Below are 15,258 nucleotides of genomic sequence, written 5' to 3'. Positions count from 1 at the left end.
ACAGTAAGACAGCTGAGGCTCTCCAGTCCTCCCAGATGTGGGAGGTCTAATGAGTCTGTGCTGTATTGTACCGCTGAAGGTGATATAGCTGGGTAGAGCCTTCTTGGCACGTCTGCCTTCTCCAGAAAACACTTGAATCCTCAAGAGGACTGCCACCTCTTCCTCCCTCATGCCCCATAACACTGTAATAATCACACCTGTAGGTTAACTAAACTGAGGACTATTTCCTGGGTGTGGCCCGTATTGAATCGCACACCACTGTAGGTCAAAGACAAAGTGACAGCAGGCCGGCGGTGTGCTCTGGGAGACCAGTGCCTCACAGGAAACAGAATCAGCCCCAGCGGGTTAGAGAGGTTGACCTGAGTGAAGAAAGATGTGTCCCTGAAAGAATAAAACCCAGCTTTATTCAGGCGCTCTCCCGGGACAGCTCGGACCGTCACCCTGGGAGGAAAGGGGACCAGGCCTGGGACGCTGGCAGCATGAGCACAGGCCGAGGATGAAGGAAACGGGGCTCATCTGCTCCAGCCTGGACCGGACTGGTGGGGGTCCTGCTGTCGTCTGTGGGCTGTGGGGGGGGGAGTGCTGGGGTCCTGTAACATTGCCACTAGAACCAGTGCCTTGAAATAAAAAGGTTCACCTGAACCTCCGAGACAAGAAGCCGGTGCACAATCTGCATGAAGGAGAACTGTCGCACGTTTGAGAGCAGAAGATTGTTTCAAATGAAGTTTGTGTATTTTATCAATGCGCCGTCTCAGCACTCTGTGTAACAGATAAAGACTTTTTATTTGGGAAGGGTGGGGAGATCGGGGTGGGGGGTGGTTCATGAAGTACTTATTTAATACTAATTTAAATTTTTTGTTCCCCTCGGATAGCAAGGTAACCTGTAACTAACGTTCAGTAGACGATTGCAGTGCTAATAATTCCCTCGCTGAAAAGAGGCATGTTGGAGCTTTTGTTTTTGTGTTTACGCTCTACCGAAACTCAAGGTTTCGTAAATGAGATGTACAGAAATGTGAATAGGAAAAGAGCTGATGAATGAATAGAATAAAATCTCGAGGCTTCATTGTTTCAGGAACAGAAAGGCCTCTTTCTTCCCCTCCGCAAGCTCGCCAGGCGTTGCCTAGCAACAGTTCCTGCCAGGCCTGGTGCTGACCGCGGGTCGCTAGGGGAACCCAGGCAGGGGCAGGTCAGCTCCTTCCCCTCCCGTGGCCAGGCCCAGCAGAACCGGACCTGCTGCGAGACTGCTCCTGGCTGCCGTTCTATTAGGGCTGCCAGGGCTCTTTGTTTACTTCAGCGTGCTTTTCCATGAAGCTCAGAACGTTTTTTAGAATCAAGTTTCATTTCATTTTGCCAGCAGCCATATCACCCTGCAGCTCACAACTGGCAGCCCCACTGCAGCTCAGCAGGTGTGAGCCTGGTCAGTACCTGGATGAGAGACCTCCTGGAAAAAACTAAAGTTGCTGTTGCAAGAGGTGTTAGTGGGGCCAGCAGGGGGCGCTCACCCTGCAGTCTGTGTGGGTCCTAATGCTAACACTAAGTAACACTTTACTATAAAAAGGTGCTGTCCTTTGCATGAGATGTAAAACTGTGGTCCTGACTCTCTGTGGTCATTAAAAATCTCAACCCATTTCTTGAAAGGAGCGTTACCCCGGTGTCCTGGCCAGATTTCCCCCTGGCCTTTTTAAATTAAGCACCTCCTAATAATCCTCATCTATGAATTGGCTTCATCACTCTGTTCTCTTTGTAAAGCGCTTTCTTGAGTCCGGCTCTGAAACAGCTTTCACATACCTGTAGAGAAAAGCCAAGTCATACAGTGGATTCTGAACACACGCTTTTTAGAAGTTTTTTTTTATTAGTTATATTATCAAAAGTGAAAAGGTCTGGTTTCCAGAGAAAACAAGAATCCTTACTTGGCAATTATCCAGTAACTGCTACCCTGGGATTGATGACATCATCGCCCATTTGCTACTGCCATCACAATGTACATTGATGACATCACTTGTCAATTACACAAAGTCTATGTACATCATAAGGTCACTTGATACAATGAGGAATAAGAAATGAATACTCCACAGGAGCTGCAGAAGGTCTAAAGCGCTTTAGCCCGAGTCACGGAAAAGGAGAGTTTTATTAAGTTTTATTATTGCTATTAGCATTGATATTCATAAAACTAATAAATGAGATCAAGACTTGAAGGAAACCCAGGACATGGAAACTTCAACATTAACTAGGCCAAAGAAAATCTCCAGCCAGTTGATGCTGTCAGGTGCTGAGAAAACAATTGCCTGGTTTTAACGAACGTGTGAAGCTAACGAGGCACCCATCCCTTCCCTGCGGTTCCTCAAAGCAAGGGGCAGCAGCAGCTCTGGGCAACGTGAGGAATGGACAAGTCGTCATGGGTCTCACACACACACACCCCCACCCCACAGCACAGCTCTACTGATAAGATCACTTTATTGGCCATATACAATTTCTTGTATTAGGAATTTGTCTTTTCACATACCCCAGCTTGAGACACACAGACAGGGAGAGAAGCTTGGGGTCAGAGCGCAGGGTCAGTCATTTATACAGCACCCTGGAGCAGTTGGGGTTAAGGGCCTTGTTCAGGGGCCCAACAGAGTGGGATTCCTCTGCCGGCCGCGGGATACGAACCGGCAACCTTCCAGCCACAGGCGCAGATCCTTAGCCAGAGAACCACCACACCGCCCGTTTCTTCAACTTCAATTGGTACACCATTTTTACAGTTGGGAGTTTTCTTGGAGCAGTCTGCGTCAAGTGTCCTACACAGAGGTATGACAGCTCTGCGCCACCTGGGATTCCAATCCCCACCCAACAGTTACAAGTCCATTTTATCCACTTCTCTGCGACTCCCTGCTAGGTAAATAAAAATCATTTTACATTGCTGTGCAATTATTTCCAATCGATACCACTATGTACCATTGGGTGGCAGTAGTTCCCTACTTCTCATTTAAAGGTGCTTCTATTCAAGACATATTAGAGCACTACTGCTCTGGTGAAATTCTGTCACTTTTTAGTTGTGCTGATTTTAATTTATTTAATGTTTATGTGTAGTGCAACTTGAAATCTGCACCTTTTAAGCGTCTAAACTGGTAACCATCATTGATTAAGTGAATTAATAGTCGTAACTGGTCGGCTAGGATGGTTTGGGGCCTTATCCCAACCTAATCTTATTTTAACACTATATGTGGGATGTGGCTAATGGACAGCTGGGATTAGCACCTTAGTTCCTGCTAAGGTGTGCAAAGTGCTAACCAGATCATCAGGTGTCTCTCTCTCTCTCTCTTTCTCTCTCTCCTTCAAGCCAGCCCAATCCCCAGCTGTGTGGAAGCACAGGGACACTGCTACTGTCCCTGTCCTGACTCTCTGCGGTTTGGGCATTGAAGATGCTAGATACTTTTTAAGGAGCACAAGGGCACTTAGCCCTAATGACCCATCAGATGATATACGTGCGATCAGAAATCGGTTCCAGATATGTTCGTGACATGACCCCTTCTTGTTCCTGTGGCGATACGCTTTGTTAGTGACACTACAATCCCAGATTGACAAGATGTGCAGAAGCATGTCGAGGGGAATGGAGAGGGCGGTTCTCTTGGCACACTGCGCTGGCGTCTGATTTGTTCACGGCTGTTCTGGCCATCCCTGTGGCTGTGGCCGAGTAGACAAAGTTCTGCACCATGCACACTGTGTAGACGAGAGAGGGGGTGGGGGGGGGTTACCGGTCTACTTGTGACACTGCATCCAGCGCTCCCTCTTGCTCTGTGGGTACCCCCGCTCGGCCCGGAGCTGCTCGTTCACGCGCCAGTACCGGTCCCCCTTGAAGAAGTAGATCTTGCCGTTGGTCCAGGTGAAGGCGGAGTCAGGGTGCGAGGGCACCCCGGTGAAGAGCTGAGAGATGGGTTTGGGGTACACGCTGAGGTCATTGTACACCAGCTCGTCCCACTGCCAGTAGCCTTCGCCCTGGAAGAACAGAACGGGGGAGGGGTTCGAGTTATCACTGATACCTCCATACTGAAATCGGGAGTGCTGCACGCCTCTCCCCCAGCAGGAGGAACTGGACCTCTTCACTCGACTGTTTAAATTCCTGAAAGGTACCAAGAACCTCGAGTTAAAGGACTTGCAAGTTCGGCACTGTAATGAGAGCCCATGCCCACAAGAAGGGTTCAACTGCAGGCGGGTGTCTGTAGTGCTGAAAACGGGAGGCGTGTTTATATAGAGTTGTGGGGGCTGGATGAACCTACGCAGCCAAATGTGGAAGCAGCTGTTTCCAGAACCTCATAGGAAATAACTGGATGAGATTCCTTGCCTGGGTTTGTGTTTGAGTTCATAAACATGATTTAACTTTTCAGAGTATGGCACACTCTGGCTAGGTGAAGTTTTGGATGGTACTGGGAGCCAAGCAATTCAGCACTAAATGGGCCACATGGGCTGAATGCCGCCCTTTCCTTTTAATCTCATGGTCAGATTTGCTTTTGGATATTTTTCAATTCTATGGCTCTACTGAACTGCCCCACAGAGCACTACCTGTGTCCCAGGCCTTGCAGATCTGTAAACCAGGTCGACTCTCACCTTGAAGAAGAAGATCTTCTGGTTGACGTCCCAGTAGAGGGCTGCGTCGATGTTGGGGGGAATGCGAGTGAGAGGTCTTGGGTAGCCGTAGTCCAGGCGGAAGCCGGTGTATCTCCAGACCTTGTCCCCTGAAAGAAATGACGCAGGAGCAGAAATGGTGATACAGAGATATAAGGATATAGACACCACCAAGACATGAGACCCCTATAACTGGGAGGTCACCACTGGCTCTTGAGACCAGTTATTGTCTTAATCTCCTAAAAGTGCAACCTGCCGCTGCTGAGTGTTATTACCCATAATACCTGGGGGCCTGGGGTTCCCAAGACAGATAGACGTCCGTTACTCCGGCTCAGCAGATACGTACCTTTTAAGAAGTACGTCTTGTTGGTCCGCTGAGAGTGCACGGCAGCATCGAGGTTCCCTGGGAGGCTCTTCCACAGCAGGCTGATCTTCATGGGCCTGTTGTGTCCCAGGTCGGATACCGTCCACATGTACTGTCCGCTGAACGCATACGTCTTCCTGTAGGGCCCTGGAGCAGTAGGAGAGCCATTGATCAGGAATCTAGTGCTGCTGAGATCACACCAGAGTACAGGGTTCGCAGACTGGGCTGCTGCCGAGATCACACTGGAGGAAAGGGATCATGGGCAGAGGCTCTGCTGAGATCACACCAGAGTACAGGGTTCGCAGACTGAGTCGCTGCCGAGATCACACTGGAGGAAAGGGATCATGGGCAGAGGCTCTGCTGAGATCAACCTGGAGCACAAGGATCACAGGCAGGGCGCTGTTGTAGGGGGACTGAGTTATGTCACACCTCAAAAATAAAGCTATAGCTCTTGTATGAAAGCAGCACCAACAACGACACAAACAGAGCACGAATGAATGCAGTGGGTTTCATTGTTTGTGCTGTTTGTAGGGGGGCCAACTCCACGGAGCTCAATCAGGCCGGTAACTGAACATCTGCTGAAAAGCCGGAATGGGCTCAAACAGGAATGTTTGAGAGTTGCTCAGCCTTTTCAGCGCACCATGGGGGCGTATGATGAAAGTAATACCACAGCGAAAACACAGGTGCTGGGCAGTGCCATTCTCAATCTCAAACCACATACCCAGCATGATGGCATCCAGATCAGCAGTGCAGGGGTCTGGCACGTCGCCCTGCTCATCCGGGACGACAGCGGGGGGCACCGAGGGGGCTGGCGCCTGAGGCTCGCTGGGCACGCTGGGCACGCGCTTCCCTGGGACAGGGAGGGCAGTGAATTAGACGCAGAGAGCCACCACGCTTTACAAACACAAAAACTTTGGGCAACACTTCTGAAGCCTCTGCGGTCAGGCATATGGGATCCATTTGTGTGAATTGAGTCATTTACCGAGGAATTTTCCTTTATCGGGAATAGAAGGTAACAGATTTGCCCAAAGGCTTTAGTTCTGACACCCTTCACCCCTCTACAGGGGCTTTTCTCATGCACTTTAGTGTAGAAGAGTTTAGACAAGCGGGAAACAGCGCAGAAGCAGAAAAGCCAGGGAGCTGGGGCTACAGGGCCGGGGTGATGGTGAAAAAGGATGAGAGGGAGCACCCACAGACGGGCAGAGGCGGGATGGCACACTCTCAAGAGGGAGCACACAGAGACGGGCAGAGGCAGGGCGGCATACTCTCGAGAGGGTGCACCCACAGACAGGCAGAGGCAGGGCGGTGCGTGGAGATGGGCAGAGGCAGGGAGACGCGCTGTCGAGAAGGAGCACACAGAGACGGGCAGAGGCGGGGTGGCACACTCTCAAGAGGGTGCACCCACAGACGGGCAGAGGCAGGGAGACGCGCTGTCGAGAAGGAGCACACAGAGACGGGCAGAGGCGGGGTGGCACACTCTTGAGAGGGAGCACACAGAGAGGGGCAGAGGCAGGGCGGCGTACTCTCGAGAGGGTGCACCCACAGATGGGCAGAGGCAGGGAGACGCGCTATCGAGAAGGAGCACACAGAGACGGGCAGAGGCAGAGTGGCAAGTACTCACCGTACAGAGCCTGGATGGCACGGACATCGTCTGGGTGCAGCCGGAAGTTGGATTTGTACCCATTGTAGACGGGGCCCATGAGAGCGCTGGGGTACTGCGAGTGACCCAGGCCCAGGGCGTGCCCAATCTCGTGGGCCGCAATGATGCGCAGGTTAGCACCACGGGACGTCCCCTCGGTCCAGTACTCATCTTCATCGAAGTGGACGATGCCGGACTCTGGGACATCTGCGTGGGCGAGCACCCGTCCTGCAGAGACAGTATCATTACAGTGACACGGACTCTTATGTGCCACTGCTGATGGGCCGGTTTACACTCAGCCAGCACTTCTAGTCGAGCTGACTTTGCATTGCGTTGTGGCACCCTGACATTCACCCCCTGGTAAAGGGGTGTCAGTTTATTAATCTGCTGGGGCACATGTGAGGAAACCTCTGGGTATTTTGAACTCTGAACTGTATTTTACTGGATAATCCAAAAATACCAAACCAGAAATTAATGATCACAACAAGAGTTTGTACAATCAACACTTTTGCTATTTTGGAGGGTTCTGTATTGAGAAAGAGAGAGGAGCTTGTTTGCCGTATGTACACTGTATGTAGACTGGGATTCGTATTCGTATGTAATCCTGTTTTCTCAGGATGTACACACAATTTAACAAAATTAAGGATGTCCATGATTCGGCAACCAGAATCCTGACCAGGTCTAGTGCAAGTGATCACAGTACTCCTATCCTGGAGTCTTTGTACTGGCTTCCTGTCAGGTTTTATGTCAACTTCAAAAAGCTCATGCACACCTGTAAGGCTCTCTGCATGGCTTGGCACCTCCATACCTGTCTGAGCTACTATCGTCCTACTCCCCACCTCGCAATCTTCTCTCTTCTAATTCTGGTCCCCCGTCTGTTCCTCAAACCCGTCTACACTCTATGGGTGACAGGGCCTTCTCCTGCTGCACCCCAAAGCTCTGGAAATCTATCCCCAGGGATATCAGACAGTCACCTTTCCTGAGCTCTTTCAAATCAAGACTCAGAACCTTCTTCTTTAGAAGGGCCTTTCCTTACCTGGTTCTGTTATTTACACTTTTGCTACTACTTTATTCCGTACCCCCATCTACTATCGCCTCTCATTGTGTATATCTTGTGTATTTTTTCTCCTTTTTTTGTTGTCGTTCTGTAAAGTGCTTTGGGAAGCCACCTTTAAGGTGCCATACAAAAATAAAGTCTATTAGTAGTGGTACAATAGAAAACACCACACAATGTGCACATTACAAAGCAGTAAATAATTAATAATTACAGTCACAGCCACCCATCATGCACAACAACATACAACGGATAGTACAGAGCAATAAACACACAGATGTGACACAGCTACACTGCGAACGCGATGCCTGCAGTTCTCAGCTTTTCCTCAGTTCTGCTGGGAATCGCCGGGACTCACCTGGCCCATCGAAGGCCACGGAGCAGGCATGGCTCCTCCTGTGGAAGGAGATCTTGATGTCGGCCCGCCCCCCCGTCACCTCCTGGAAGGTCAAGGGCGCCACCTCGCTCCAGTAGCGGAAGGCCGATTGGATGGCGGCTCTGGTCTCGGCCAGTCCCAGGTCAGGGGTGTGGTTGTGGATGCGGTAGGTCAGGTTCTTCTTGCGCCAGCGCCCTGCCGCCCAGAACGGACACTGTGACACCCGCCTGCTGCAGGTGAGCGCACAGTCATGGGGTCATGGCACCAGACACCATCACACCTAACCCAGCTGGACATACAGACCCGCTCCTACAGTCCTAGAAAAACACTAGGTCTACATTATCATCATAACAGATATTAATATATACTGTATATATGTGATAATCTATTTCATACTTTTTTAACTACAGCAACTTCAGGTTGTACCTATTCAGAGGCCTTTGAACTGGATCAATCTGAGGGAAGCACCTAATGAAATGGGACAGCTGTGCCCCCACTCTGGAATTGAACCTACAACCCTCTTGTTACAAGTCTAGAGACTTGACCATTTCTCCACACTGCAGCCAGCTGTAAGCTTGTGAGTGCTGTGGTGGTGTATAAGTGTTTCAGGTCTTAATACGGGCAGAGATTTAAGATTCAAATTTATTCTAATTTATGGAAAGCCCGAAATGAAGATGGTTGGTGTATCTCTGCTGCCACTCGCTGTACACCTATCCCTCAGTTCCCAAACGTAATTTGTTCCTTGAAAACTACGCAAGGTACACAATTGTAAAACAAAAAACGAATTCCCATTATTTTACATGTAAAACCTTCCATTTCATTCCCGAGTCCCAAAATATCGCCCACTGGTATTAGAGCACTGAATCGTGGAAGCAGGCACACTATTGCTTAGTGATGACAATCACTCTAATGCAGTAGTTTAGTTGTGGGTATTTCGATACTGAAGTGGGGTTCTGTCGGTGTGGCGGGCGAGTATCCCTGGCCCAGCATGTCCTGTGTTGGGTCAGAACCGCCCCCCCCCCCATGCTCATGCAGCTCAGCCCGACATGGGCCCGGCGCTCACCCAGCAGACGGTATTTAAAGGTCTTCTGGTTGAAGGGGTCCTCGATCCCGCAGCGCGGCCGCCTCATCATGGCCAGAGTGGCCTTGTCTATCGTCCCGGTCACAGGCAGCTGAGTCACCCTCTGAAAGACCCTGCAGGGGCAGGGGGGGGCACAGGAAAGTCAGAAAGTCTTCTCTCTCTAGCCCTCCGGCTCCGGTCTTCGCAATCAGCACAGGCAGACTGCTGTTACTCAGGGGTCACCCTTATTTTGGACAGATCTCGTGCTCGGGTCCTTCTGCTCAGTGTTTGACAGGCATGTATCTATCTAATAATAATAATAATAATTATTATTATTATTATTATTACCATTACTACACACCTGAAGAAGGCTCTATGGCCAAAATGTTGTGTTTTCTTTCTTCTCTTTTCAGCAGGGAATAAACCTTTACTTGTTCCTTTGCAGCCTACGCATGCTGACGAAGCTACCCACCTGAACTACTACTTATCATTATTATTATTATAATAAACTGCCTTTGACTTCTGAACTTATTAACAGAGAGTCCAGGTAATAACAGCTCCTGCGAGGCCAGTAATCAGCTCTGAGATAATCATGCACAAAGCCTCAAATACTTTAAAAAGCCCATTGAGGCAAATATTAATTTAAAGAACTGGACACACTAACTCTTCTTCTATCTGTCACCCACCCAATCTGGTGGTCCTTAGCACCGAATCTGCCCTGTGTGGGGGGAGCCCACACTCCCCTGCCCGTACAACAGCGCCGCCCTGCAGGACAGTGAGCACCAACGGGTGGAGCGGCACATCTCTCACGGACAATACTGCCGGCTCGCCGGCACCCAAAGGGCACCAGGGGTCCCTGAGTTACCCCCTGCCAGCCAACCCGGGCAGCGTTCAGCAAAGTGTGCGTCACTGTGGGGATTCTCTGATGGACAGGTCACTGGCGTTAGCACAGGGTCCAGGTGTGGAGTGGGTGGGGGCTCCCCAGGGGGCAGGCCTCACTCTCTGGGTGCGCTCTGCACTGGAGCTCACAGCTTCGTTACCTGAGGGCCTCCTCTATCTCCTCTGGCTGGAAGCCTGAGGCCTGCGGGTCCAGAGGGGTGCTGAGGTAGCCATACTGCTTGAGGTAGGCCTGCGGATTGACAGACAGACAGAAAGAATGTGGCTTCAAAAGTAGCAGTAAATAACAGGCGTTCTTAATTTTTCTGGTATAAGCCTACAGGGGCCCCACCCATCCATCCAGAAAGTGGCGTATTCCTTGCAAGGCTCATAGGAACCCACAGCTTGTCACAGAGGCAAAGGGAGCAAGAGAGGCCTGCAGCTCGGACAAGACGTCAGTCCATCACAGGGCTCACACACACAGGCACATGCACAGACTGGAATTACTGGAAATTACAGACAACAATAGGTGGACGCCGGGGATCAGAGAGGGTGGTAATTAAACCCAATTCGATGGATTTCAGGACCATTAGAGCATAAAAGCTCAAACAAACGAGAGGAGGCCATTGGGCCCATCTTGCTCATTTGGTTAGTTGAGCTAAATTAAGACTTTATCCAGCTGCGTCTTGAAGGAGCCCAGCACTCCTTCCCACTGCATCTTGGGCCACTCTGCTGGGAAGCCTTTCCCAGACACCCACAACCCTTTGTGTAAAGACGTGTTTCCTATTCTAGCTCCTAAATAAATTACCTCCTAATTACCACTTGTGATGCTTCTAAATACCACTTGTCCTTCTATTGCCCAAGAATCTGAAGACCCTGGGGTGACCTTGTTTATTAAACCAAGGAGGTTTTTTATACACTGGGATCAGATTTAGTCTATGTCTCCTGGACTGAAGGTGTTTAGGCCTCTACGTGTTGCTTGAGCTTGATATTCCCTGACTCTGTAAGGAGATGGAATTTCCAAAAACAGATCAGCTGCACAGCAGAAGCCACTCCTGTGGGAGAGCCGGAGGAGAGGTCTATCTGCTATCTGAGGTCTATCTGTGAGCGGGAGTGTGTCCATTATCTGGCACACAAGCGCTGTGCATGTCAAGGCAAAAACAAAACTGGGCTTGTGCAGACAGGACTGTTATTAACGGCGGCAGGGAGGCCCCCTGGTAGGAGACTTCAGGGTCAGCTCTGAGACACACACAGCACGACACAACCACTTCTAAACGAGAGCGGTTTCGAAAGACAGTTTCGGGAGGGAGGGCAGATCCCAATCTCTCCCACTTCTGCTTGCCTACGTGAGTAAGCCTCGCACCCAGGTCTTCCTCTCTCACACACCCTTCCCCCAACATTTACACCCTTGCAGCAAACCCCCCTGGTTCAATCCTCACAATACTGAGGAGGGAATAATCTCTACACAGTTCATCCAGGACCACTAGACTCAAGAAGCTTCTATCCCACTACGTTACTCATCCTCAACAGCTACTGCCGTGCCTCAGACTCAAAACACATCTGCCCTAGGCACTTTTGCCATGTTTATTTTCTGCTACATATCTATTGTTCCTGTTGTTATTATTTACTATGTTTGTAATGTCCTGTCCGCACTGTGTGATGTCGTCTGCTGTGCTGTGTTTGTGTTTGAGATTTTCCAACGTACGTGTACATTTGGCGGTAAACTCCTCTACTCTACTCATCCCTCTCTCTCGCCCCTTCATTAAGACCTAACCCATTCCCCCAGATAATACTTTGCTGGCAGCAGCCAGCTCAGTGGAGAACACAGCAGTGCAGTTTGTGTCTGGGTGCTGCGGTGCATTTTTGGGGTGCACAGACCCATTCCACTGTACAGACATGGTGACTATTTGTGGCACAAATGGCAGAAATCGTAGGTTAGAGTCTTGGTCTGCTGCCTGGATATACTGCCTTGAGCTGGATCAGATAGCATTTAGTTCCTTTAAGGTCATGAAAAGACTCTCTTACAAAATAAACACTGATGTTTTGGTGGCCGGGCACTTCTTAGTCTTATCCTATAATGACACCACATTCGTAATTCTTTGCAGAACAGCTATCAAGGTGACCAGCCTAGAGTACACGCACTGTATGTGGGGGTTTGGGATACTAAAGGGAAGCCAAATGTTTGGTCGCATAATCTAGGCAGGCGACAAGCCCAGAACAGAGCCCTCTGTAACCGCTCGGTACTACTCTGTGCTCCGTGATGGACCACAAACCTCGGTACTCGCATTAAAAGGCCTTTGGAGACACAAAAATGTAACCTGTAATTTTTTTCTCATTAACAACAAAAAAAACAAAACAATTCTTCTTTATATTACTGCAAAAATGTACTTCAACGGAAAACAAAAGTTTAAAAACGCCTTTAAAGATGCAGCGTTAATAGTCAACTATACTTGGGGTACAGGGGGTGGTGACTTTCCCCTCGTTGTTTTTGGGGGTCCCACAGGGAGACAGTTACCCTCTCCTCTACCGTTGAAAGCCCCAGACAATGCGGTCCGGTCGGTGCTCTTACCGTGGCCTCGGTGTACTCGTTTCTCCGGTCCATGACCGAGGACAGCGCCGACAGGGCGACGGCGGACAGCAGGAGCAGCGGGCGCAGGGAGAGCATTCTCGGGGTGTCCTCGGTGCGAGCAGGGGACTGTCGAGCAGGCTGTGTCCTTCTCCTCCAGCTGGCTTTGGCAGGGTCAGCCGAGAGCGGTCAGTACCGGCGCTTTATGCACTCTCTGCGCAGGACGACCGCCGTTTCCAACTGAACAAGCAAAACCACGCTTTTCTGTGCACAAGAACAAGAAAAGAAAAATTACATACGTGCCGAGCGTTTTCCTGAGGGCGTTTTGTTTATGTCGTGAGCCCGCTCCACACGTCCCTCTTCCCCTCGTCTCCGGGGTGCCCTGGTCCTGAAGCCGGGCTGTCTCCGGGAGTTTATACCGGCCCGGCGGTGTGACTCACAGCGCCAGCTCCAGCCCGCGGTGATCCACGCCAAAGGAATGCGGTCTGGAGCCGGTTCAAAAGGGAGGCTCTATAAACTAAACCCATCCTTCACCACAGTTCAGTCATTGCCTGCTTCCCCCACGGAGCCCTGCCTCGGCAGCAGTAAAACCGTGCCTGTCAGGATAATCTCAATACCCAGAATTTAAGGCGGGAAACAGATTCTTTAGACCATCCTGCGGTGGTTGCGTTACTCGATTTTTTGTCACTTCGGCTGAGTAACCTCTGAAAGTGAGTAAACTCTTCCTCGCTTTGTTTTATCGTACCCGATTTACGTCAATAAAAGTTAATCGACCCCCCCAAAAATGTCCCATTTGTTGAGACGCGCTTTATTTAAAAAAAAACGTCGCAATAAAATGTCATTGCAACTAGTCTGCGGTTTGTAGAGTTGCTGACGTTTTCTGTTTAACACCACGTTCGGAGACCTTTAAAATCAATTAGAATTGTTTTGTATCCGTTTGAGGTTGTATAAAATGTACACAAGACTTGATTTAATCGGTTAACGATGGTGTAAATGCCCCACACACGAATAGCCCAATAGTGTCCAAGCACCCTCACTCCTGGCCAGCGGACAAGGAAACGCGCGTCCTGCTGCTTAAGAACAGCAAGTATGATATGACACTGGGCCTGGTTCTCTGTCCATTTCCCCCACATTTAATGTCAGCTTTCTCTTTTTCTGGGGGCTGTGCACAGTGGTAGAAAGCCAGGTTGCTGCTGCAGCTGGTGGTGGTGCACCAGTAGGTGGTGCTCTTCCTTTGGACCAGTGCTCCAGCATGGTGAATGGGGACAGTGTGCAGTAGGAGTGCCGTCCTTCAGATGGGATATCGCACTGAGGTCCTGACAGCTTGGGCATTACAGATCCCAGGGCGCTGTTTGTAAGAGAAAGGCCGCTAACCCTGGTGTCCTGGCTCAGTGCCACCCTGGCCTTGCCCAGTCCGGCCTCCCTGCACTTCCCCCACAACTCCCCTGGTGCCGCAGTTTCGCCCTCCTGCCCCTGACCCGCTGTGCAGTGTCGCCCAGGAGGGGGTGGATGAACCGCGTGTATGTGAACCACTTTGGGGTCAGACTCTCTGCACTAATGCCAAGACGTAATTTATAAAACATGCAGGGAATGATAAGATGTGAAATTAATGTTCAAGGACTAAATCATAAGCCTCAGCTATAAAACAGACAGTAAACTGTGACCTCATGCTTTCTAAGTTTTAATCGCGCTGGAGAAGGGTCTTTTTTTACCCGTCCCAGGCGCCCACTGTGCCGCAGAGCTCGGGAGGGCAGTACGGATGCGGTGGGTGTATGTCAGGCCTCGGCTCCGACGACCAGACCACAGCGAGGTCCAGCCAGCGGGGCCACACCCAGAGCCCGCGGGGCCCAGACTCGCTCAGCCGATCCCCCGGGGAACCCGAGAGGAGGCTTCAAAACAATCGAACAGCAGCCTTTGTGTGGAGAGAAAGCAGGCAGGAGCCGACTGGCCTCAGAGCGTTCTCTCGGCTGCTGTGCGAGTCCATGCTCCTCTCTGTCCCCCTGCCTGTCGCCTTTCTAGGAGCCTTCCACCGTCCTCGTCACTGTGATCGCCGTTGCGAAGATTATAAACTACGGGTCTGGACAGCCCTCAGTCCCAGCAGTGCCTGAAGCTCCAGGAGGCTCACAGACAGTACCAATATGTATTTTCTAATCATAAATTTAGAATCCACCGTTATTTTCCCTCTTTTGCACCCATCAATTTGGAATCGCGAACCGTGACTCATCCTGACTCACTGCTGCGGCCCCCTTACTGCAGAGACAGAGGCCAACCGCCATGTGTCCAACCTGCCGTGTCAAGCCCACCGCTGGACACGGCTGCCTTCTGTACCTCCTGCAGGCTGAGAGCGGTAACTACAGGGCCTCCGGACCGCCAGCCAGTTAAAGGACCGGCAGAGCTCTAAGAACAGCCTGTCGCGGGTCGCGGGTTCGAGCTGCTCCTGTGGGTTTCTCTTTGCAGGTGATGTACCCTTGCTTTGCTCTCCCATCATCCACCTCATAATCTGTCACATCTACCCCTCTTTCACCATGGTTTCACTGAGCGTGCTCACCTTTATGTTGGGTTTGCTGCAGCACCTCGCAGTACTCGTTTACAGGAGTAGGGCCGTGGCTGTTCTAGTTATTTCTGCAAGGTAGAGTTCGCAAACTGATCTCCAAACCAGCCCATTAATTACGAGGCATGTTCTACCGCCTTCACACCTCAGCCCGACAGACCCTTTGC

At 50.6% G+C, this 15,258-nt stretch overlaps 1 protein-coding gene across 1 annotated transcript; it reads right to left on the bottom strand.

The window, feature by feature from the left end:
• Positions 1-1,832: 1,832 nt before the first annotated feature.
• Positions 1,833-13,026, bottom strand: mmp19 (matrix metallopeptidase 19). Its single transcript, XM_088919303.1, has 9 exons — positions 12,544-13,026; positions 10,139-10,227; positions 9,102-9,232; positions 8,021-8,233; positions 6,591-6,836; positions 5,691-5,819; positions 4,952-5,116; positions 4,588-4,715; positions 1,833-3,978 (listed from the first exon to the last, which is right to left on the bottom strand). The coding sequence occupies exons 1-9, from the start codon at positions 12,637-12,639 to the stop codon at positions 3,742-3,744; spliced, it is 1,434 nt and encodes a 477-aa protein (XP_088775429.1). The 5' UTR covers positions 12,640-13,026; the 3' UTR covers positions 1,833-3,741.
• Between the last annotated feature and the right edge of the window lie 2,232 nt (positions 13,027-15,258).

The sequence above is a fragment of the Atractosteus spatula genome, chromosome 1 (genome assembly GCF_055471065.1).
Source record: "Atractosteus spatula isolate fAtrSpa1 chromosome 1, fAtrSpa1.hap1, whole genome shotgun sequence".
Classification (NCBI taxonomy): Eukaryota; Metazoa; Chordata; class Actinopteri; order Semionotiformes; family Lepisosteidae; genus Atractosteus; species Atractosteus spatula.
Note: the sequence above shows the minus strand (reverse complement) of the source record. Positions and strands in the feature narration are given on the sequence as shown.

Coding starts and splice junctions, on each gene's coding strand:
- mmp19 (XM_088919303.1), bottom strand. CDS start 12,639: ATGCTCTCCCTGCGCCCGCTGCTCCTGCTGTCCGCCGTCGCCCTGTCG. Junction 9,233..10,138: donor GAGATAGAGGAGGCCCTCAG/GTAACGAAGCTG, acceptor CTGCCCCTGCAG/GGTCTTTCAGAGGGTGACTC. Junction 8,234..9,101: donor CTTTAAATACCGTCTGCTGG/GTGAGCGCCGGG, acceptor TCTGGGCGGCAG/GGCGCTGGCGCAAGAAGAAC.